The sequence below is a fragment of the Urocampus carinirostris genome, chromosome 16, assembly GCF_059441175.1.
Source record: "Urocampus carinirostris isolate Australia breed hairy pipefish chromosome 16, RoL_Ucar_1.0, whole genome shotgun sequence".
NCBI classification, from domain to species: Eukaryota; Metazoa; Chordata; class Actinopteri; order Syngnathiformes; family Syngnathidae; genus Urocampus; species Urocampus carinirostris.
The window spans coordinates 26,860,705-26,885,163 of NC_142364.1; the positions used below are offsets into that span (position 1 = coordinate 26,860,705).

At 39.8% G+C, this 24,459-nt stretch overlaps 1 protein-coding gene and 1 long non-coding RNA gene across 4 annotated transcripts; one reads left to right on the forward strand and one right to left on the reverse strand.

The window, feature by feature from the left end:
• Window positions 1-380: 380 nt before the first annotated feature.
• coro1cb (coronin, actin binding protein, 1Cb) lies at window positions 381-24,162 on the reverse strand. Of its 2 annotated transcripts, none has more exons than XM_088355641.1 (11): window positions 23,286-24,162; window positions 17,486-17,685; window positions 12,789-12,911; window positions 10,928-11,057; window positions 10,667-10,848; window positions 7,962-8,081; window positions 6,557-6,661; window positions 6,337-6,482; window positions 4,818-4,875; window positions 2,832-3,092; window positions 381-1,193 (listed from the first exon to the last, which is right to left on the reverse strand). In XM_088355641.1, the coding sequence occupies exons 1-11, from the start codon at window positions 24,145-24,147 to the stop codon at window positions 1,071-1,073; spliced, it is 2,310 nt and encodes a 769-aa protein (XP_088211767.1). In that variant the 5' UTR covers window positions 24,148-24,162; the 3' UTR covers window positions 381-1,070. The 2 variants fall into 2 exon arrangements, with proteins under 2 accessions (XP_088211767.1, XP_088211768.1); XM_088355642.1 differs by lacking the exon at window positions 23,286-24,162 and adding an exon at window positions 20,161-20,519.
• LOC148350894 (uncharacterized) lies at window positions 19,212-21,181 on the forward strand. Of its 2 annotated transcripts, none has more exons than XR_015853020.1 (2): window positions 19,212-19,484; window positions 20,907-21,181. It is a non-coding gene; the product is annotated as an uncharacterized LOC148350894 (long non-coding RNA). The 2 variants fall into 2 exon arrangements; XR_015853019.1 differs by lacking the exon at window positions 19,212-19,484 and adding an exon at window positions 19,508-19,879.
• Window positions 24,163-24,459: the final 297 nt, after the last annotated feature.

Consider the following 24,459-nt stretch of genomic DNA (forward strand, 5'->3'; position numbering starts at 1 on the left):
AATTTGGGCCTCCACGAATGTCTTTGGCAAGGTTTCAAGGCATGGCGCCCCCCAATAAACCAACAGCTCAAATAATAATAATCTATAAACATCTGCACGTAGTGTCTACTGCCCTCTGGTGGCCAAATTGGGCACGGCATCCCCCTACCGCTCCAAGCAGCTGAATGCAATCTACTATCAATCCGCCCAGCAAAAGAGGGCCATTTGCTTGTTTAGTTCAGTGATGTTTTTAACATTTCCATTTGAAAGGACTGATAAAGAGCCTGACGTGTCCGTCAGACTGAAGTCCGGCAATCTCTGGCTTGACGCCAAGGCTGCGTAGTTTGAACAATTTGAGAACCACTTCGGGAATTACAAAATTAAATAAAACCCCCACAAGATTTTTGTGTAAAATCTTTATTATGTGCACAGAACTTATCAGCAATGTTGGCGTGAAACACAAGCTGGGGTGTGAGTGGTTCCTCTTCCCAACACCCAAAACTCACTTGACAGGGCAGCATTCTTTTTGTGTTGGCTTATAGTTTAAAAAAAAAACCCACACTGACAAGAGGCACCACTACATTTTGCACAACATTTTACACTGGATATGCGAGCCTGTCGCCCACCAGGCAAACGCCCCCGCCCCAAATGTTACATTTCTTGAAAATTTCAAGGCATTCTTCCACATTCATCAATGGACAAAATGGTGGGCTGGGGCTAGATTGGAGTACAGGTGAGGGAGGGATTTAAAAAAATGCCTTAAAAAAAATTCTACCTGGAATGTACGTACAACAGGATGATAAAATGCAAAAAAAAAAAAAAAAGTGCATGAAACTGCACCCGCATAAAATTTGGCAACACGGAACATGACAAGTAATACTGATTCTACAAAACAAACCTCACATGAGTTTAAAACAAACAAAACATAAGACTGTTTCATTTCCATCTGTGTGTCCGAGCATGGAGAAAGAAGAAAAACGGGGCCACGTGTGGGGAAAGGAAGAAAACGTTCATCTTGGAATGTCGGCTTGCTACGCCAAACTGGGGCGAGGATGGAGCGTTTTGAAACTCAGGAGGGGGATGACAGGGACTTACATGGCAACCTTGGCCACCTGCTCTTCCAGTCTGGCGATACGTCGGTCTTGGAGAATGACACGATCCCGCAGAGACTTAAACTCTCGAAGCACTTCTTCTAGTTTATCCTCCATCTTTTGCTGGAAACACATTCGGGAGGAAAATATGACCGATCACCTTAGAAACTGGCACTCTCTTTGCAAAATAAGCACTGATACACACATTTTTGCAATTTGTTCCAACCATACTGATGGCGGTACCAAGACTCTACATTGAAAACTAAACGGAATTTAAAAAAAAGAAATCCTTGTGTCCATCTGTGCAAATTTCACATATATTTTAACAGTGGTGGGCACAACTATGACAAGTAATGGGAAACATTGGGTTCAAATATTTGGCAGATGGGCCAGGCAGGAGGTAAAAAAATGATTGACTTATTAGAATTGTTTGTGTCTTAAATCCGATATCTCAGCAGTATGTGAAGGAAAAAAAGATAATATAGACCTATACAATTTGTCTCTTTTGTATTTACAAATAAAGGTGCATGTGCAGTGCATGGTACATTTCATTGTATATTTGTTTGTAAATTGATTAAATTAATCGAATTGGCTTGAAAAATTTAGGATTAGATCAAAATAATAGATTAGGTACAGCATTGAAAAAGTATAAAATAGGGCTTGGTCAATTTTGTACATTTTGATTTATAGGTTAATCAAATCAAATTAGTACTGATATAATAATAATAATAAGAATACCAGCAAAAATATATAAAAGGTCCTTGTTTTCAAGCAATAAACTTGATAATATGCATTGAAATATTCAAAATGCAAATGCACAAGGGTTTTTGCATAAAATGTTATATCTTGATAAATAAAACTTGTGAATGATGAAACACACACACACACACACACACACACACACACACACACACACACACACACACACACACAGTTAGGCGACTTCCTCCTCCGTGGTAAAAAGTGGACGAAAAAAGCGCTCCAACCATTTTCTCAACCTCATCAAGCTTTCTTATTCCACATTCATTTCCAAAGAAACGGCACGCCTCCTCTTTACATCAACCATATCGAATGGGTACACAAGATATAATCTATCTATCTATCTATCTACCCTGGTCATATCCCTCGAGAGGGGTGACTGACAGCAAGACAAACACATACAAAAACAGAGAAAATAAAAAAAGGAATCAAGTAGCATTAAAAAAAGTAAAAACATTTTTTCGTCCCTCCAGATGAAACGGGACACAAGAAAGCGGCCATGTCACTCGGGTCAGGGTGACACAACACACTCTTCTACAACAGTTGGGCCCGACAGCTTTCACTGGTTTACCTTTACCGCATCATACAGGTACGATACCCATCCCTTATATAGGCAGAGTCCGTGAAGTAGAAAACTTTTTTTTACAAATATACAATAATTATCCACTGAAAGTAAGAACAAAACCTGTTCACAGTCTTTAGTGTTTGTTTAGAAAATAAAATTACTCTATAAACAGTTTTTTTTTTTTTTTTTACAAACAACAATAATAACAAGGGGCAGACACTTAAGCAAATCAGAATGCAGAACACAAGATGCAAATCTCTGAAGTAGCGAAAAGGTGAAAAGTATTAACTGCGTTATGGTGAGGGAATACTTTATTTGGATTCTTTATATCAATCGGCATCTTTTAAACTGGTGACTGACTTAAAACCATGTTTTTAATTATACTACTTACACATACTGTGACAAAAAACACACACAAAAAGTAAACATGGACGTACTGTTGCCGGCTGCGCTGGTGCGTGAGATGAAAGATTCTTCTGCACGTTGGATGCATTTTCGACTTTGGCGGCGGGGGCGACCTTGCTCTCCAAGACATTGGCTTTGACCACTTTGAGTTCTCGACTCTTGGTGGGAACGTAGCCGTCTTTGAGCGAGATAAGGACCGGGCCGCCGTTCTTACCGGCGAACCATTCCTCAGCCTCCAGGGCTGGGTCGGGCCCCGCCGTGTCTGGGTAAAGGTCGTCCTGGAACAGGTCCGACTAAAAGGGCGACAGGGAAAAGTCCAAATCGAACTCATAAAATAGAATGAAAATAGCGTGCACTTTTATATTTTGTTTTTACGTCAGTCTTGAAAATATTTTGGAGAACTTACGAGGAGAGACTGCATTTAACATGACCTATTTTGTTCAAATGTGTACTGTAGTTTCCAGACTATGAAGTGCACCTAAAAACAACAATTTGACCAGAAATGTGAAAGTTCACCTTATGGACCACAGAGTACGTCTGTTAAAATGCATACAGTAGTTAAAGGGCTGGTTCCCATACAATATTTTACATTACCGTGTTTGAACAACGATTATGCAATGATTGATCAAATCAATAAACCTTTAATTAAAAAAATTACTTATGCAACAGGAATCGAACTCTAGTAGTGGCAGTGAGATTGCAGAGAGATTATTACTAATAGACCACCACTGGTACTAATGAAATATGACAAGGCATTAGACCTTATATCTTTATCATACTATTATTCCTAATGGTGCCAGGAACACTGATTTGCATAGTGCATTCTAATCGGTTAAGCAGTCCCTTCACTTCTTCAAAAACAAATGTTAGAGAATGGAGAAAACAGACCTTTAACAAAATCCTATAAAAGCTCTTTTGAATTAGCACAAATATTAAAAAGAGAGGTTAATAAACGCTAAGTGAAGAAGTGGGGAGACAGTTAAATCAGAATGCACTATGAAAATAAGTGTTGTGGCACTGTGAGTAAATGAAGCATAATAATGGGATAAGCTCGAACACCATTTTGTGTGTTTAACTGGTGGGTCTAGTGGTAACATCTATCAAACAATTTTGGTCAGTGTCACATATCAAGGCATTGCATCAATATGTACCGTACTCAGAGTAGCTCTTACTATAGTCTCAGTTTCATGCGCCGTACAGTCCGGTGCACCTTAAGTATGAAAAATAAATGACACAATTTAAAGGGGTGTGCCTTATGATGACTATTTTTGCACCAAATGCGTATTGCACAAACCCTTACGATACCAAACTGTATGTGACATCCTACATGCCGACATTTCTTGTTTAAATATTGTGTAAATTATAACCATAACCTTATTGTGTAAATTATAACCATAACCTTATCCTCCTTGTTTTATAACCTTATCTTTTCTGTTCCTTTATCTTCTTGGTTTTTTGCCTCACTGTGAATGTGTGAAACTGGAGTGTCATGCCCAATTTCGTTGTCACAATATGTTAACCCATTTTGTAACGATGACAATAAAGGTATATTCTATTCTATTCATAAACCGTCTCACATTATAGTGCGGAAAATATGGAAATTTGTTTAGCGTATTCTTTTTCTGTGTATTAGCCTTATTACATTTAGTCACACTACAATACAGTAAACACTTGTTACGTTCCCAAAAGAACCCATGATAGGTCAAATCTGTGAAGTGGAAACTCTCCTTTTTTACAATCAATACATAATCAAATACTCCATTACAGTGATTCTCGAGCTTTTCTGTACCACGGACCAATTTAATGTCTGACAATATTCTTGCATATTAGCAGTGGTAAAATTTGATTAAAAAAACGGTAGGGAAAAGAAAATGAAGTTTTGTTTAGTGCAACATTTGTTTAAATAAATATTGATTTCAAGTAAACAATGAAAATATGATTAATCTCTTTACTGGGCTAACTTATACAAATGTATTTATTGGCAATAACTTTAACCAAGTAAATAAGTTGCCCCTAACCTTTCGGGGGACAGTCATGATGATTGGCTCACATTTTCGCTCTTGTAATTTGTAGAACCTGAAAAGAAGAAATTCACAATGACGACACCCATCATATGTAGAGCAGCAACTATTGACTATTTTAACAATGGACTATTCACAGACTATTGAAACTATTAATATCATTGGAAAATTATATATTTTTTTCTTCCATTTAGCAAGAAGTTGACTTAATTATGAGGCAAATGTTAATAAAGAAAGAAAAATGCGTACTATGGACATTACATCTCTTTCCTACAAAAGACAAAACATAAATAAATAAGGCACAATGCTCGGTCAGTAAATCCATAAATAAACCTCTGCCCATTTTTAGGGACAGGCAAATAAATAATAAATCAAACATTTTGTATCCCCGCAAGCCAAAAAGGGGCGCACTCAGAGCAGGTAAAACAGTAAAGAAAAGACATTTTGTCAAGTACATTCAGTGGTCAGCTGCTAAGTCTATAACAAAAGAACTTAATCGTTTTCAATAGTTTGAAATCAACGGTTCATCGTGACTCTTCTTCCAAATACATGCATTACATTGGAATACAATTGTCAGGTATTCTGGCATAAAGCTCAAGCTCTCTTTTATAGCAAAATACAGTGCTACAGTGTACAGAGTATAAAATGTACAATGCACGTGATCAAAACCGTATAGGCTTAAATATTACTTGAATTTTAACAAAGTGAGCCAGACTGTATCGTTCAACTGTCTTACGTGCTTTCTTTCTAAATGTTCTTGCATCACAGAGGTACTGCCATGATATTCAAAGGTCTGTTTTGCAAACAATGCAAGTAGTCCTTTTATAGTTTTGGTACGCCAACTTGATGTTGGCACCTAGAGCTGCACAATTTTGGAAGAGAACCTAATTGCGATTCTTCAAACTGGTACTGAAATTTTGTTGCGATTTTATATTTTAAAAAAAAAGTGCATTTACTGTGCTAGTTTTGTTTTTTGTGAGTACTTAATCACAGTGACACGCTTTAACCCTAAGAAAACAGCACCCTCTTCTGGGGAGCTTTGTTGGTGTTGCTGTCTGCTCACACGTGGCTCACACCTGGGTGTGTGGCATAGCATGTTTCTGGCAAACCTTGCCTCGCCTTTATTGGCTAGTGCCGTTAAAACCTGAACTGTGACAATTCTGTTTGGCAAAGCACTTCATCACTCACAAACACTGAACTATGAATTCTTAAATAAACCGCAGTGTCTTGCGATTATTAATCACACTACGTCACATCGCAATAACAATAAGATTTTGGTTAATTTTGCAGCAGTATTGGTGCTGTCAATTCTATAAGTTACCGCTCCAGACAAAGCCACTATTCGGCATGTGTGATAGTAATCATGTAAGATACCTCACTCTGTTAGAAAAACGTGTCTAGCGACAATTACTTACTTTTTTTACTTTTTCTATTATTGATTTTCGTCGACTGCAACAACTAATCATTGCAACCTTAATTATAAGGTGATACAAGAGTAAAAATGGGAGGGTCATACCTGGCAATTTCACATTTGTTGACATCAAGTCCGCGTTTGGGCATGTATCCCATGCCCCTCTGCGGCTCCTTGGTGGAAAAAGTGTTGAGGTAGTGGACATACGGCGCCTCATCCGTGATCTCAAAGTACCGAATGCTGCTGTCCCCCTGAGAGAGGGGAAGAGCTAGGAAGATGAGCGAGGGAAAACGAAAGGGCATGACCAATGCAAGATGGTGCTCACCTTTCCGCACAAGTAAACTATGTTGGTGTCTGGGTCAAAGAATGGCAGCAGGACTCCATTGCTGGAATCCATTTCTTGAATACAAATGGGCTCCTCCATGTTGTCCTGCAGGCACAAGTCAAGGCAATTTTTGTATGTTGCAGTTGTACAATGTTTATTGTACACAGGACATGCTACCTAAAGTTTATCCGGCAACGGACAACTTCAAAGTTTGGCTTAAGGGGAGCGTGTGTATTATCTGACTGCTAGAGGTCACTGCATTGTGTAGTTCAACTGAGGTTATGTGAAATTTACTACATTTTGTTTACCTCATTTTGTTAACTTTTATTTTGTTGGGTGATTCTCATTTTTATAAAATGTTGTGTAGTAATTTATCAGTCGTCTTGTTCTGAGATTAAAGATTTGTTAAAGCAGCATCTGGTTTTCAGGGGCAAAAAAATATATATACTTGAAATGTGTAAGAAAAAAAAAAGATGTGGAAATTAATGTGATAATTAACAACATCGGCCGATTTTTTTCTTTATATCGCGCAAAAAATATTTAATATTGCCCATGCCTAACCAGGGTTCTTCAACCTTTTTCAAGGACTTTTTGGTTACTAATTGTTGAAAAGGGCACCCAGTTTGATATGCATTTCTAAACTAACACCTTATGTTATTACTATGTTGTTACTATGTTATTACCAGGCTCATGCTAGGAAATAGACTCAGCCAACCCCCACCAAAAAAATCATTTTATTAAAAAAATAAAATAAAAACAACAATACCACAGCACTCTTAAGCTATTTTCAGAACAAGTCTGTGGGCACCACAGCTGTCCTCAGTGGGCACCCTGGTGCCTGCGGGCACCATGTCCGAGACCCATGCACTATACAATACAGCGACATCAAGAGGTCAAATATAAATACGATGTCCCTATAAGCTTTTTGTAAATGTATGTATGTTATTACAGTAACTTCTTTTTCTATTCAATCAATAATTTCTTCTTATATTTACGAATGTGTTACAGGACTGGTGTTATTATTAAACTGCCCAATTATAACAGGAAATAGCAATATAGTGCATTAGGAGAAAGGACGCCTCTCTCACGAGAAAGAACGCTTTCTCCAGAATTTTTTATCATCTTCTCTACTCTCGTGGCATTGCTTTGGATTTTGGATTTCTTTTAAATGATTGATAGAAGTGTTCAATGTTATTTTGGGGATGGATCTCTTAAAAACCTTTGTCTTCAATCTGTCATGCCTTTTTTTCTTTTCAGATGATTTGTTCATTTTGTGATATGTTGTTTGTTGCAACATGATTGAAAAGAGAAAAAAGTGTGCGTGCGGGATTGAACGAAGGAGATCAGCGCCTCTCCGTGGAGCTGTGTTGCATGACTTAGTGATATGCCAGAAATGATGACATACGCTTTTCCATAGACCGAGTTGGCGCTCGCTCATGCGGCTGAAACCAGTGGTGAAGATCTTTCCGTCTGCTAGGAAGATTGCTCGCATTGGCCGGGCTCCCTCATGGGCTTTATCCTTCTCCTGGAATAAAACAAAAGGCAGCAGTCACATTGGGCAGAACAAGTTTTTTTAAGCGCCCCTTTCCTTGTTTTCTGTGCAGGTATCACAAAATGTACATGCTTTTTTAGCCCACGTGTCAGAAAAACTGAAAACAATTTTAGACATTAATCCTCAATGCAAAAGCAAATAGCTGAATAACCATCTAAAAAAATAATGATCATATTGGGATGAAGTTCATTATTTTCCACAGTGTAATGATGAAAATAAAACTTTCATATATTTTAGATTCATTGCACATCAACTGAAATATTTCAGGTCTTTTATTGTTATAACATTAATGATTTTAGGAATCAGGGTCATGAAGGGCCAAAATTTATTTCTAAAACAATTTGCATATATGAAAAGGTGCTCCAAACGATCTACTGACCTAATCTGAGTTAACTCCACGTACCTGCAAATGATTCCTGAGGCTATTAAAAACTCCCAGCCTGGTTCATTACTCAAAACCGCAGTCATGGGTAAGACTGCTTACCTGACTGCTGTCCTGAAGGCCACCATTGACACCCTCAAGCAAGAAGGTAAGACACAAAAAGAAATCTCTGAGCGAATAGGTTGTTCCCAGAGTTCTGTATCAAGTGGGAAGAAAAAAAGTGTGGCAGAAAACCCTGCACAACCAGAAGAGGTGATCAGATCCTGAGGAAAATTATGGAGAACCCTTGATTCCAGACCTTGGGGGACCTGCGGAAGCAGTGGAGGACTGAGTCTGGAGTAGAAGCATCAAGAGCCACAGTGCACAGGCGTGTGCAGCAAATGGGCTACAAGTGCCGCGTTCCCCAGGTCAAGCCACTTTTGAACGAGAAACGGATGGCTGGGATGAAAGCAAATTTTAAATGTCTTTCAGAAATCAAGGTGCCAGAGTCGGGAGGAGGACTGGGGAGAAGGAAAAGGCAAGAGGCCAGAAGGCCATTGTCAAGTGCCCACAGTCAGTGATTGTCTGGGTCGCCATGTCAGCTGCTGGTGTTGGTGCACTCAGTTTTATCAAGGGCAGGGTTGATGCAGCTCGCTATCAAAATATTTTGGAGCACTTCATGCTTCCATCTGCTGTAGAGGTTTTATTTTTCAGGATGACCTGGCACCTGCTCACAGTGCCAAAACCACTGGTAAAAAGTTTACTGTCCATGGTGTTACTGTGCTCAACTGCCCTGCCAACTCTCCTGATTATTTGGGATAATGTGAAGAGGAAGTTAAAGATACACCAGACCCAACACTGAGGATGAGCTCAAGGCTCCATAACCCTTCAGCAGTGCCACAGGCTGACTGCCTCCATGCCACGCTGCATTGCAGCAGTCATTTCTGCAAAAAGATTCCAGACTAAGTATTGAGTGCAACACTGAACATTATTATTTGAAGGTTGACTTTTCGTTTTTTTAATGAAAAACACTTTTTTTAATTGGTTGGATGAAATATGCTATTTATTTGAGATAGGGATTTTTGTTTTTCTCATTATTTTTGCCAAAATCATCAATTTTTAAACAATACAAGGCTTGGACTACTTCAGTTGTATGTTAAGAAATCTAAAATATTTGAAAGTCTAATGTTGATCAGTACATTTCAGAAAATGAACTTTATCACAATGTGCTAATTTTTGAGAAGGACCTGTATTGTATTTATTGTTGTAAAACACGCATTTGTTTGTACGCAAAAGGAAAAACTCAAAAATTGGAAGTGCGTTTTACTGCATTTGTGCAATGGTTATTCAGTTGAAAAATATCACTGACCACAATTGCAAAAAATTGGTCACAACACGAATCAAACACAGGTCGCAGCAGTGAGAGCACCAAATCCCAACCACTGGACCACCAGTGATACAGATGATCTACGTAAAGGCCTTAGACTTTCTCAATATCAGACTATTATTACACATGGCACCATTTGTCTCTGGTACAGGGAGTAAAAATAGTGTGATGATGAGATTAAAACTGATGCCTTTTTATGTGTCATTTACTGTACATCTGGGGTCGGTCCAGTGGTTAGGATTCGGCATGGTTACTGACGTGACCCGGATTCGATTACCAATTGCAGCCAACCATAAAGCTCAAACTGAGAAAAAGTAAAACAAAATCCTACACCGATTTGTTATATAAAAAAAAAAAAAAAAAATAGGGAAGCACGTTATACACAAATGCATGTTGTACGTAAATACATTAAGTGTTTACTGTAAAATTCGGACAATAAGGCATACTTGATTATAAGCCGCACAAAGTGCATTTTTAAAGGAAAAAAACATTTTGTACATACAAAAGCCGTACGTACCCACATTGAAACATAAGCTTTTAACAAAAACGGTACACAGAAAGCCTTTTATTAAAAAAGGGTACCTTAACCCCTTAATGTTGCATAGTACAATGCCCGCATCGATGCATAAATTGCAGGTTTAAAAGCTTGGGGAAAGAAGTCGTGGCTTATAATCTGAATTTTACAGTAGTTGTTGATTAATTAATTCGGTGCTGTACTTCTCCAACAGTACAACAATGTAATATGCAAATTGTATGATACATTTTTAATTTGTAGAACCAAACAAATCAAAAAAATCTTTTTCCACTCACTGCCACGATCTTCTTTTTCCGAGGGTCCACCACGCGGACCTTTTTGTCCTTGCAGGCAGTGCATAAGAGGCTGCCGTTGCGGCTCCAGCTGACGCTAAAGATGACATCCGGGTGCATGTCATCTAGGCTGATCATGGCCTCACCCGTACCGACATTCCAGATGATCACCTGGTTGTCGCATCCTAAAGCAGGAAATGGCATTCACACTCTATATATCTGGCATGATAATTGGATGTCCCCAAAAAGAGAAATTTGGCGTACCAGCACTGAGGAGAACATTACGCGCAGTGGGGTGCCAAGACACGATGCCCACTCTTTTGGAGTGACCTTCAAGGACCACCACTGCCTCTGAGAGCGGAGACTCAAGCCCGTTCTCAGGAACCTGCCAAACCTATAAAGATAGAATAAAAAAATAATAAACTTTGCCTAAAGCTAATACGGAAAAGGTAGAACAAAATGATGACGGATCATAGCAGCGCTAAGATTATATTTCACATTCAGTATACTTTTTTGAGAAATCACTCAAATTGAAGATTCAGATAGGCTTTGTCATTGACACATGAAATTAAAACTAAATGTTTTGTTAATTATTCTTTTATCTTAAGTTAAATTTGCATTTCTACTCAGACATGTAGTGTATACTTTTTCTCAAATTATACAAACATAAATCTATAATGCGTAATATTTGCCAACTAAGTTGAAATACATACACCATTAAGTACAACATGTATAATATACAGTAATCCCCTCGGTTATCGCGGTTGATGGGGACCAAAACCACTTGCGAAAAGTGAAAATCCACAAAGTAGCGACGCCCCTTTAAAAATGCTTAAAAAAAAAAATATATATATATATATTATTTTTGAGTAGTGTTATTTTGCCATGGTCGATATGATTTTGTATAATAGGGACCAAAACCACCCGCGAAAAGTGGAAATCCGCGAAGCAGCGACGCCCCTTCAAAAATGCTTAAAAAAAAATAAATAATAATAATAATAATAATAATAATAATAATATATATATATATTATTTTATTTTTATTATTTTTTAGACCCGCGAAGCCCTGAACCCGCGAAAGTGGAACTGCAAAGTAGCGAGGTCCCACTGTATCCCAACCCAATCCGTAATACTTCAAAACAAAGATTCAATTATAAAGAATTAAAAGAAGGTTCTGTTCCTTGTTGTTTATGATACGGTCATATTAACCAACATTTTTTTTCTAAAAAAGGCCGAAGAAATCCATTTTTAAGGAATTGGCTTTTGTTTCAGAGAGATTTGTATTGTTGACATTTAGGTAAATAATCGTTTATTCTTTTTGAGTAATATAAAGAAAAATCAATTTGTATAGAATGTAATTGAAAAGAATGTATATCCCTTCATTATAATTGTTACAAAATGGGTTGAACATATTGTGACAACGAAATTGGACGTGGCACTCCAGTTAAACATTTTTACTTTAAAGATAAAAGATTAAAAAAGATAAAAACAATTTGGATATATTTGAACACAAAATATTTACGCAAGAAAATGTGGGCATGTAAAAGCGGAAGTATGTATTTTTAATGCAGCATACAGAGCTTTTTTGGAATTGATGAAAAAAGTCTTACTATTTAATCATTTTGGCTTAAAAAAATCAGCTAATTACACTGACAAATAACTCATGTTGTCTCTATACACTTTAAAACATTGCTTTTTGAATATTATTCTTTATACTGTGTTAAAAAAGGTAAACCTGTTTTAATCCATCTTAGGGGGCGGCCATTTTGCTGCATGCTGTCAAGTAAGCCTACCTTTGCTGAGAGTACATAAGACACCCAATCACAGCTCAGCTTCTGAGAACAGGTCGATAGTGATTGGTTGGCAATTGAGCTCTGAACCAAAGCAAAACGGGCGCCACTTGAAATTTATTAAAAACAGATACGCAACACATTACCCATATACAGAATATTAATCAGAATGCCGTTTCTAAACCAGTGGCGATACATAAAATATGCGCTGTCACTGTTAAAAATATATGTGGTTTGACTTTCTTTCTATCAGCACTGACAAACTACTAGCTTATGAAGAAGAGGTTGGTTGTGTAAAAAGTGTGTTGGAGCAAAGAAAATAAGGACCTTCCTACCATAACAGTGCAGTCCTCGGAACCACTGGCGATGACGAGGTCGTTGTGAGGGCACCAGTCGATGTCCAACACGGGACCCGTGTGACCGCACACTGTCGGATACACCTTGTCGATACGGCCCGTCTACAAAACACACACGTTAGAGTTAACATTGATGATTACGTTGAACTCAAAAATATTATGTATTAAGGTACAAGCGTAGTATGTGTGTGCATGCTTTTTACAGAAATATAAGGCTAATCTAAAAACCCTCACACGGCCAGAAATTTGTAAATACGCAGAATACAGTGGATACGCTTGAAAATAGGGTTCCTACAGCTAAGGGCAAGTTAAACGTACACTTTCCCATGTTCCAAAGTAAACGTCTCTGTCCAAAGTTGCAATGTATATTGTGGGTAGACTTAAGGCCCGACTGAAACCACATCACCATTTTGATAGTCTCGTTAATGTGCTCATGCGATGTTGCCAAGAAAGTTAATCGGTGAATTATTCAAAAAGACAATTCATAAATGTTACTCAATTGGATTTAAGACATTTTAATGCCAATTAAGTCCTTATTTTTGGAATAATGAATTCAATGCGGCACAGTTCTGAGGTCGTGAGATCAAACCCCCTGTGTGGAGTTTGCATGTTCTACCCGTGCTTGCGTGGGTATCCTCCGGGCACTCCGGTTTCCTCCCACATTCCAAAAACATGCTTGTCAGGTTAATTGGCCGGTCCAAATTGTCCCTGAGAGTGAATGCGCGACTGAGTTGTCTGTCTCTGTGTGCCCTGCGATTGGCTGGCAACCAGTTCAGGGTGTCCCCTGCCCACTGCCCGAAGATAGCTGGGATGGGCTCCAGCACCCCCGCGACCCTACTGAGGATATTGCAGATAATGGATGGATGGACTTTTCAAGGATCCGCGGTAACCCTGACACAGTATTCATAGGTGTGCGTCACTACACAAGGTTTTCCAATACACAGAAATGCCTCCGTTTTTGCGGTTAATGGGGACCGGAACCACCCGCGAAAAGTGAAAATCCGCCAAGTAGTGTCACGCCTTTTTTGGGGGGGGGACTTGACAACTTACAGACAGACAAAGCCAGACAGACAGACAGACACAGAGAGAGAGAGAAAGAGAGAGAGAAGGAATAGAAACCCAGTACTATTTTAGACGTTTTTTTGGGGTGTGTGATTTGATCAAGGCCCACCAAATGAGGGGCAGAGAGAGCCAGAGGGCAAGAGAGAGAGTGAGGGAGCCAGAGATGCATCCCTTCAGCGGCACGACAAAAGCGCAGGGAGACAAATTCTAAGTGAGATACAGAGGAGCCCAGTGCAGGGGTCCGCTCACACACAATACAGTATGAAAGACGCTATATGAAATGGCATCGGAGATCTCAGGTAAAGGGGGCAGGCCAATCGGCGTGAATCTTGGCTTAATTTTGGCCATTGAATTATTTATTTTTCCGGGTAGGGCATGAACCAGCGACAACTGAAGCGCGAAGAAGCAAGAGTTCTCTGTATCTCAGTATTTGAGCAATAATTGATCAATAAATGATCATCCTAGGCCCAAATACATTGTATCCATAGGGATTTGTACGCGGGTCGTGGCAGTGAGGACACCAACACTTAACGACTAGACATTCAGTGGTACAGATGGCATACAAAAGGGCATTAGAGCTTGTCTCATTATCAAGCTATTTGAACTCATGTTACCAGAAACACTAATTTGCCTAATACATTCTGATAGGTTAAACAGTCTGTCCACTTCTTCTCATGTACGTTATTGGTGATAATGTTGGGAGAGTCAGAAACAGAATGTTTTATTTTTTCAACAAAATACTAGACAAGCTAGTTTACATTCGAGTACATGTTAAACAGATAGGCTATTAAACACTGGTGAAGAAGTGGAGAGAGAGACTGCTTAACTTATCAAATTGCATTACACAAATCAGTGTTTCTGGCACCGTGAGTAAAAATAGTGTAATGATGACAGGCGGTCTAATGCCTTTTCATATGTCATCTGTACCGCCGGTGGTCTAGTGCTAAAGAGTCAGCGCAGTCACTTCCGCGAATCAGGTTTGATTCCCTTTGCAAACAATGTTTTGCCGTAACTGTAAAAAGAGCCCAAACACTGTAACTCTTACTGTAGTCTCAATTTCATGTAACCGATAGTCTGGTGCACCTTGTGTGTGAAAAAACGGTGAAAACTAGTCTGGTGACAAGTTGAAATACTAATTGATTGCAACGATGGCAAATACAAAAAGGAAAAATTAATACATAAGCAGGACAGTATAGTGAATAAGTGGTTACCAGGTCTTCCTCGTGACAAGTTCTGAGGTTTAAGTCTCAACCTGTATTTCACACCGATTTCCTTTTAGTTCATTGAAAATTAATTACCGAATGGTTTCTTTGTCCAAATAGTCATGAAGGTCTCTGAAGCTTTTTCTCATCGAGTTTAATGGCCTTCAGTTTTTCAGCAATTTTGTAAAGCGACCCTCATTACTAACCGCTTTCATTTTAAAATGAAACAACTGTAAGTACAGGTGGATGTAAATCGAGCAGGTTGTAAGTGGGATGTTACTTGTATAATCCAATGGCCAATCCTTTTGTTAACAATTTCAAAAATAAAGGACACTGAAAAACACAAATTTTACATATCAGATGAACTATTAGCTATAATGAATTGATTGAATATTTTAATTGCTTGACAGCACACGTACAGGCACAAAAGCAGATCTGTTTAAAAGCCAAGTCAACGCTTGAACTCTGGAGGGTTCAATCTTTACCTATGACAACATTAAAACTAAAAAACAAAAAAAGAAATCCAGTGAATTGATGAACCCACCCCACCAGTGTGATTATTATTCAGCTGCGAATGATGAGGCCCCCTAAGTTTATGGCAATGCTACGGCTCATTAAATTCATGTGATGGTGCTGAAACGTCACAAAGCCAGTGGCCCAACTAACGTCTTCCTACCCTCCCTCACCCACACGAGAGTATCACATGTTCATTGACTAAACTGGAACACAACACTACAGACATTGATTTTCTTTATATTTATAGCTCTGGCTTTTAATTCAGCACGCTTTAATATGACAATCCACATGATTTTTGCGTTGGCTGTGGAGTTACAACTGTAATTGAATATCAGATTAATAAACATTTTTTTATAATTGGTTTATCGTTTAGAAACCTTTTAGATTACTGAATCCTCAACATTAAAGGGAACAGACTAATATTTGACCACTAGATGTCGTGGTATTATGTAGTGCAACCAAAAAGAGTGTTACAAAGAATACATAGAAAGAAAAATACTAAGGAGAGCCAAAGTGACCAGATTGCATAGATTTTCTCATTGTTTTTGTAAATAAAACATTCTCTACCTACAAGTATTAAAACAATTGACGTTTGTATCCTAGTTTGTTATAACTGTCACTAATTGTTATTATTGTCTTTATTGGTGACTGAATGATAATAAATGGCTTGGCTAACAACTACTGGTATTTTAAGCTACCCCTGCTTGCCCTGTATCTCACTGACACAATGCTTATTATTTTCTGTCTTTAGTTTGCAACCATCTGTGGTCTGTGCAGCCCTTTGAGAACCGTTGTGATTAAGGTCTATACAAATAAACAAATTACATGACAAGTGATTACTAGCATTAGAGTTAAAAGATGGGTAAAACTAAATTAATCTGGTAGTATAAAAACAGTGATGGAATTAGTGATGGTGATGATGAGACTGTATCCATTCAGCCAATGTAAATATGTATATTTGAAAGGTATTTATTATATGTAAATACAGAGAAGAGCCAACTGTGGGACACGATTAATAAAATCAAAGGAGTAGGCTTTAATAAGCATATGCTTCTTCCTACTCCCTTTCGAACATGTACGATAACATTATTTGTTTTTTTTTCTAACGTTTTTTTTCCTCAGTTTGTTTTGTTTTGTCATGTTCGAAATAAAAGTTTAATTCATTCATGTATTTTTGCTTATATTTAAATAAATAATGTTTGTTTTAATTAACATTTTTAATCACGAGGAGGTGCTAAACGGTACACAATGACCCTTTAAATATTCACTGATCTTTTTTTCACTGCCTTTTATGATAAAAGATGAGGGTTGCTTTCAAAGACAATATTTTGGACTTACAGTAGATAGTTTTGATCTGACTCAAGTGATGCGCCTTTACCTTGGAAAATATTGATCATTGTTTTGCTAATTTTGACACGGGACAGACAAAACCAGAAACTAAATTGTCATTGTCTTTTTATCTAAATGGGTTCTTGAAAACAATTCCAGTGTTAGAACACATGGATAGAAAAAACGTTTTGTCCATTCAACAACAAAATAGTTCACATATTAATCAATTATTTAGATAATATATTTTTTAGGCAGGTTCAAATCCAGCTACCGGCCGTACTGTGCGGAATTTGTATGTTCTCCCCGTGCTTGCGTGGGTTTCCTCCGGGCACTCCGGTTTTCTCCCACATTCCAAAGACATGCATTTCAGGTGAATTGGCCGGTCCAAATTGTCCCTAGGTGTGACTGAGCGAGTGAGTTGTCTGTCCCTGTGTGCCCTGCCGGTTCAGGGTATCCCCTGCCCACTGCCCGATGATTGCTTTTAGGCCTAGCTGACCGTATTCTCTGTGCATTTTGGTCTCCTAAATAAGACTCAGATTTGGTTCATACTGTCCTGGGGATACTGACCTTGTGCAAAGGTAGGACCAGGAAGGCTCCACCGCCGCTGGCCTCGATGATGATGGCGACAAACTTGGGGTTGACGGCGCAGAAGGAGCTGTCCCATGTAACCCGAGAGACACGAATGTCATCGTAGCACTGGTCGTTCCTCACCGCCTGGCCAAAGACGTGGCGGAACTTGCTCTGTCGCACAACTCGCCGAAGCATGTCTACCAGGGGAACAGATTAAAGGTCAGTGGACACAGGATGCCACATCGTGAGGAGATTCCAGGTCCAACCCTGGATTAGTGTGCCTCTTGTGACAGAATAAGGGACCTCCAAACATTCACACTCTTCTCATTTTTGGCAACTGGATTCTCCTTCTCTGCCACATGAACACCTTTTCTTGACGTTTTGCAAGAGCTTAAGTCATAAATTCATTATGTTAACTTGTCACACATACACACACTTATGTATGTATATATATATATATATATATATATATATCCATCATCTGCACCGCTTATCCTCAGTAGGGTCGCGGGGGTGCTGATGCCCATCCCAGCTATGTTCGGGCAGTGGGCAGGGGACTGAACTGGTTTCCAGCCAGTCGCAGGGCACACAGAGACAGACAACTCGCTCGTTCATGAATTTCGAGGGACAATTTGGACCGACCAATTAACCTAACATGCATGTTTTTGGAGCGTGGGAGGAAACCAAAGTGCCCGGAGGAAACCCACGCAAGCACGGGGAGAACATGCAAACTCCACACAGGAGGTTCGATCTCATGACCTCAGAACTGTGCCACACATGCCCTAACCACTGCGCCTCCGTGCTGCCCATATATATATATATATATATATGGTACAGTTCTAAGGTCTTGGGAACCTCCTGTGTGGGTTCAAATCCAGCTACCGGACTTCCTGTGCGGAGTTTGTATGTTCTCCCCGTGCTTGCGTGGGTTTCCTCCAGGCACTCCTCTTTCCTCCCACATTCCAAAGACATGCATTTCAGGTGGATATGCCGGTCCAAATTGTCCCTCAGTGTGAATGAGCGAGTTGTCTGTCCCTGTGTGCCCTGCGATTGGCTGGCAACCAGTTCAGGGTGTCCCCTGCCCGATGATTGCTGGGTTGGGCTCCAGAACCCCCGCGACCCTACTGAGGATAAGCCGTGCAGCTAATGAGATGTGATGAGATATATCTAGACACACCAATACATACCAGTAAAATCAATATATAATATATATATATATATATATATATATATATATGTAAATTATGTATACTGTGGCAAATAACGACAAACAAATGCTGCAATATGTGAGGGACGGATGCAAAGAGTCTCAAGTGGGAAAAACGGACGTATGAGAACAGAAGGTGACAGTTGGGTTTACAACACCACAGAGGGATAGTATAGTGTGTACACTAGATGTAACTTTGCAGAGACACACGTTGTGCAGAAAGAAAAACTAGATTTTTTTGCAAAGTCATACGTTGTGCAGAAAAAAAGACTATACATTTTTTAACGCATCCCACTTGGCATCGAATATTATTTTGGACGTTGACTTTAGGGCTGAATTAGCTTAATTACACACTGGATTTGGACCAAAAACAGATACCAAAAACGGATTTTTGTTCAGCCAATACAACTTGGTCCGGGTTTAGAAATAGTTTTTGGTTTGTTTACCTCATCTATGCAGGAATAACCTTAATCAACTTTCGCTACAATCGTGACGTCATTTTAACCAAATTTTGCGTGAGATGAACTCATTTGCACGCATTTTGACCATTACCGGTACAGAAAATTAAACCTGTGCAATGTTTTGATTTCACACGTTTTACCTTGTTTTCCTGTAACTTGTTTGTCGTTTTCCTATTTTGACTCCTCACTGACATGTGTAATAAAGGAGGCAACATCTGCAATAGGCTAACTAAAAGAATGATGGTGATTAGCCGCTAATGTTAGCCACCGCCTAACTGAACCTAATGCTTTTTATTCAAATACTTTTGAGGAAAAAACGACACTGCGAGTAAGTGTTTTTGTCATCATTTAATAAATGCAATGTATGTTTGACTTTCATGAATTACAGGGTGAGCGTGTGTTGTAGAGCTGGCTCAACATTTAAGCTAACATTCTTGTGCAGCGCATTGAAAAGGGTCAGTTCGGATGTTTTATGTGATACTGATGTTTGGCCGTAACTGTTCGCCCTTATTGTTTTTGCAGTTTTGTTTCTTTTTCAATGAAGTAAACGTTGCATTAAAATAATAACATTAAGACGCTCAGACGAGGTTTAAATGGATAGGCATCATTCTCGCTCCGCCCAACCGGCTGGCAGCTGTTCGGCGGGCTGTCTCGGTTCTGAGCCGCTGCAGGAAAAAAAACGCACGAAACAACAAAAGCTCAGCGGGTTAAATCCATGCCAAGGTAGGCGAGTCATATTTTATGGTAACAATTGCAAAATGAAACGAGCGACGTTCTCTCCCGGTGTCGACCCCACTTTTGGGCATCTGGCGGGCTAGCCTAGCTTAGCCTTAGTAGCCTAGCTGCTAACCGCGCCAGCTGACGCAAGTGCAGATATTTCCACCCAGCCCAGCCTACGAGCTAACGGATGCTGCGCAGCCCCCCTACCCCCCTCCTGTCCGACACGTAAACCCCTCCCGAAAGGCTTGCCGGCTTAGTAAAAATCCCATTTGAGTTTTTCTTACCTCCGAAATCGATGCAATTCTTTCCCGAGGACGATCAATCACGACACATGAATGTGTGGAGTTTTTCGGCGCGCCTTTATCCTGCAGGACGTTCCTCCAGTATCCCTTGTCTCCACGCAATCACACACTCTCCCTCGCGCGTGCACACACCGACACTAAACGCCAAATGCTCGCTTTAAAACCCCCCTTGTTTCTCGTTTTAGGGTTGTCCGTATGTCAGGGTGCCGGTTGAGGAATTTTGCATCCCATTTGCCGTTATCTCCACCATGAAACCTCGGCGTTGTTCTGTAAATGCACGGTGAGGACGTTCAATGGGGTTTTGGCGATGGCGCATGCGCAGACGGAGGTGCCGATGCCACGAATGTGTGAATGGAGACGGGAGGGGACTGAGGGGCGCTTTTTTTCAGAAAAAAAAGGTTGATGGTTTGGTAGATGCTGAGGGAAAAACTAGAAATGTGGCTCCATATCTATTTTATTCTGTCGTCGATCCCCCTCTGAAATACTTTTTTTTCCCCACCCAAGTAACCTTGACCCGTTCAAAGCGTTATCGAAATGTATTTACAAAAAGACATCATACATTTTAAAACTAGGGGTGGGCTGGTCGATCCAAATATCGATACTGAAGGATTTTATACATTTGACTATTAGGGATTTTTTACGATCAAATACAAATTACATTTATCGAGTGCAATGAAGATTTTCACCAAGTGAGCTTCAGGTCACGCCGTCCCGAATGTTTTGTTTAGTTCTGTTGATAACAGGACTCTGACGGAGGAGGCCAGACACACAAGGACAAACATCACGACGCTCCTCTCCGAGACGATGGAGCCACGTGGGGCCTTTTCCTGACACGCCCATGGGAGGAGCCCGCTTGCGGAAAAATTGTGGTCCGGGAGAACTTGAGAAGATCGAGGGAGAATCGAAAGAGAAGGCTTGACGAAGACTCGAGCTACACTAATTCGGCTAATTCAATGGAGTTCATTAAATTATTTAAGAAATTAAATCTGTCCCCAAGTGGAAATGCCGGTCTCTTGTCCGTCTTTTCACAAAAAGAACCGAGCACGCATTGTTAGGACAGAATTTATGTTGTGTTTGGTTAATGGAGTCAGATAACTAATATGAACAATTTGGTAAACGATACATTTATAATATTGAATTCCTAACAATACTAAGCAAGTACTTGGATTGGATCGATACCATTATCCTGGGGTTGATACTTCACCCCTCCGCCAAGTACCTCAAAGTGCCGCTTCCATAGTCCTTTCGCTCTGTCTTTCCCAGCGCCATCGGACCCTCTCTAAGTTTATGCCTGTTTTACTCACAGGCACATTTAAGCACTTATTAGTACCTGGCCTGCTGCTGCATATTGCCTGCCAGGCAAAAGAGAGGGCCAATCTACATGTGCACCCTTATCAGAAGCTAAATATGACATAGGCAAACAGAGTTTCCGTGGATTCTTGAAAAGAAAAGGCATTTGAATTCATTATTCTAAAATTAAGCGATAAACTAGCATTAGACTGTCTTAAACACAATTTTGGAAATTCTTAAATATGTGAACACATAAGATTTTTTTTACATTTGTTTGAACTAAAAAGATTGAGTAAAAAGGCCATATTTCATGCATCATGATAAAAATGCTTCATGAATGTAGCAGAGGAGTTCCTTGGAATTAGTCGTTACAGTATCTGCCAGTTTTGTCTGAAGATCCATGAAGGACCTTAAACATCCTTTTTATTTATGGTTTTGCATGTCTAAAACTTTGGGGAGTGCCATGTTTTTTAGACGGAAAATTTTCAACTGGACCAAAAAAATTGAAAAAAACTTGTCTAAAATGGCCTCTAATTCATGGGGTTGTTTTTTTTTGTTTTGTTTATTTGAATTATGTTTTTTTTGTCAACCTAGTCTTAAATTTGAATTTAAAAGGTATTAAAAAGTCTTCGATTTTAACTTGACCTAAGCTGTCGGAACAGTGCAAACGGGAACTGCAGCTAGTGTGCACTTTTTTTAAAAAAAGGACCATTCCAGGTGTCATTTGTGTGCGAGAGTGCTCCACTTTTGTGTCAAATTTTCATAAATTCACCTTACAAAGAGAAATGAGCTGCAAGCAATTAAATTATTTGTCATCAACTACACTCTAAAACAGGGGCGGCCAAATGTATTAAGCCTCAGGCCACATTGGGTCGATTTAATCTTTTTTTTGTATATGGTATGTGCGCCGCCAGACTTGCCCCAGACACAAAACCGGAAGTGGTGCCCCTACGATCCAAGTGGTTAAAGAAACCACCCCAAATGCTGAAACAGAGAGTGTAAAGTCCGATACCTCGCAAAACATTGGGCTAAAAAGATAACGTAGGCCTATCCCTTGCATGTGTTTTATCTCTTTGTATACCTAATCCAACCTATCTAAATCTAGACTACTTTATAAATCCCGATGTGTTTGTTTGTATGTGACTTATTGGCTCCGAAACGACTTAACTGATTTTTGTGAAGATTTACAAGATTGTACTTTAGGCCTCTGTAAGTGTCTTTAACTAGGTTTTGTATCAAGACACCCCAATACATACCAGTAAAATCAATAAACATCTGCTTTCACGGAGTCCGCTTTCTGTCTTGCGGCCAAATTGGGTACTGAAGCTTCTAAACACCGAACACTCCAAGCACCTGAATCCAATCTTCTATCGCCCGGCAACGCAGGGCCATTTTGCTTGTTCTTTTATAAATGGCTAATTAATCCAATTGGTTTTGAAAAATATTGTAAATAAAGCAAAGTATTATAATATCTCCCTTTTTGTAAGCATTCATTTGTTCATGAGAATTGAAAACTTCAAAATGCAATGTGGCTAATTCAGAAATGTTTTCAAGATATTTCATACATACCTTGATAAATAGAATAAATAACTGATCAAAGTAAAGCTAGTTTTTTTCCCCATTTTCGTTTGGTGGGCCGTGTAGCAACACCTGACAAGCTGTTTGTGAACCCAGGGTAAATTTTCTGAACATCTTTTTTTAATAATCCCATCCATATATAGCGCTTGAAGTTGTCTGGGATCCAAGCAATCAGAGCATGCAAAAGAGGCAATCAGGGTTTTGAAAAACTTGTGGGTGGCCTTTACATAACAACATACCTTTCTTAGGAGATGGATGGCTTTCTTGTGGCCTCTCTTTGACTTTCTTCGGGACATCAAAGGCATTCTTCATCTGGGACACTTTGACGCTCAGGTTCTGCTCTGCCACCCTGGGCTGAGTTTTGGCCCTTTCCGTTCTATCCCTATCTTGAGTTCTTTTTATGTTTTCCCTGACTAGTTCAGACACTGGCTTGAAGGAATCTGTAATGTCTCCATTGTCTTTTTCTGTTTTATAGTTTGTCTTGCTATCGTCAGATGTTGTCCTTTCAAGCAGGAGCATTCTTCTCATGGGTTGAAGGGTTTCTTGGTCTGACTCGAGCTCTAAGGCAAATGGATTTTGGGGCTTTTTTGCAACTGCCGGTGGTGGTGGTGGTGGTGCTACCTTTTTGTGCCGATTCCGCCTATCAAGGAATACCCTCCTCTGCAACATGTCCAAGTCCACGGGATCCTCATCTGGAGAATACTGTGCCACTCGGGCACAGTAGTCAAAGTCAACCAAACCTCCATACTCATTGTCCATGCGGTCCAGTGACAAACGTTCCCAAGGACTGAGGTCCACCGACAGACGTCGCATCTGAGGCTGTACCCCATAGGCGCTGTTATCATTCCACAGCAAGCACATGTCCTGATTGGTTGCGCCACCTTTTCGGAAGCCTTTGTGAACATCAACGGTGTGTCTTCTTCTCACTCCTGCTTCAGTGCGGTGGTGATCTTTGCCCCGCTTCTCACCAGACATCAACTGAGCTGTTTTTAGTTTTATGAAAGGATTTTTAGGCTTTTTGGGAACGGGTGGTGGTGGACCTTTGGCCTTTGTCTTTTCCTCTAGTCTATCATCATCTAATGGTATTTCATTGTCACTCATGAGATCAGTTAAAGGTGGAGAGGTGACCACTGCAGAAAAACAAAGGAGATCGGGCTCCTTTGTGAGCTGTGCAAAATGTGATATTCCTTCACAGGCTTCTGGATTCAAATTGATGGAATCACATTTTTCCTGGGACAATCTTTGACAAGGTGTCTTGGAGCTAGATGCTGTAAGGAAGGTTTGGCCAGCCTCTTTGTTGACAGTTTTTACCCTTTTTGAAACAGCGCCGCAAAACCTGTCCTGACCTGTCCCACCAACTTCCCCTTCAGTTTTCTGTACTGTACCCGGATTACACAAAGTTCCAGAGGAGGC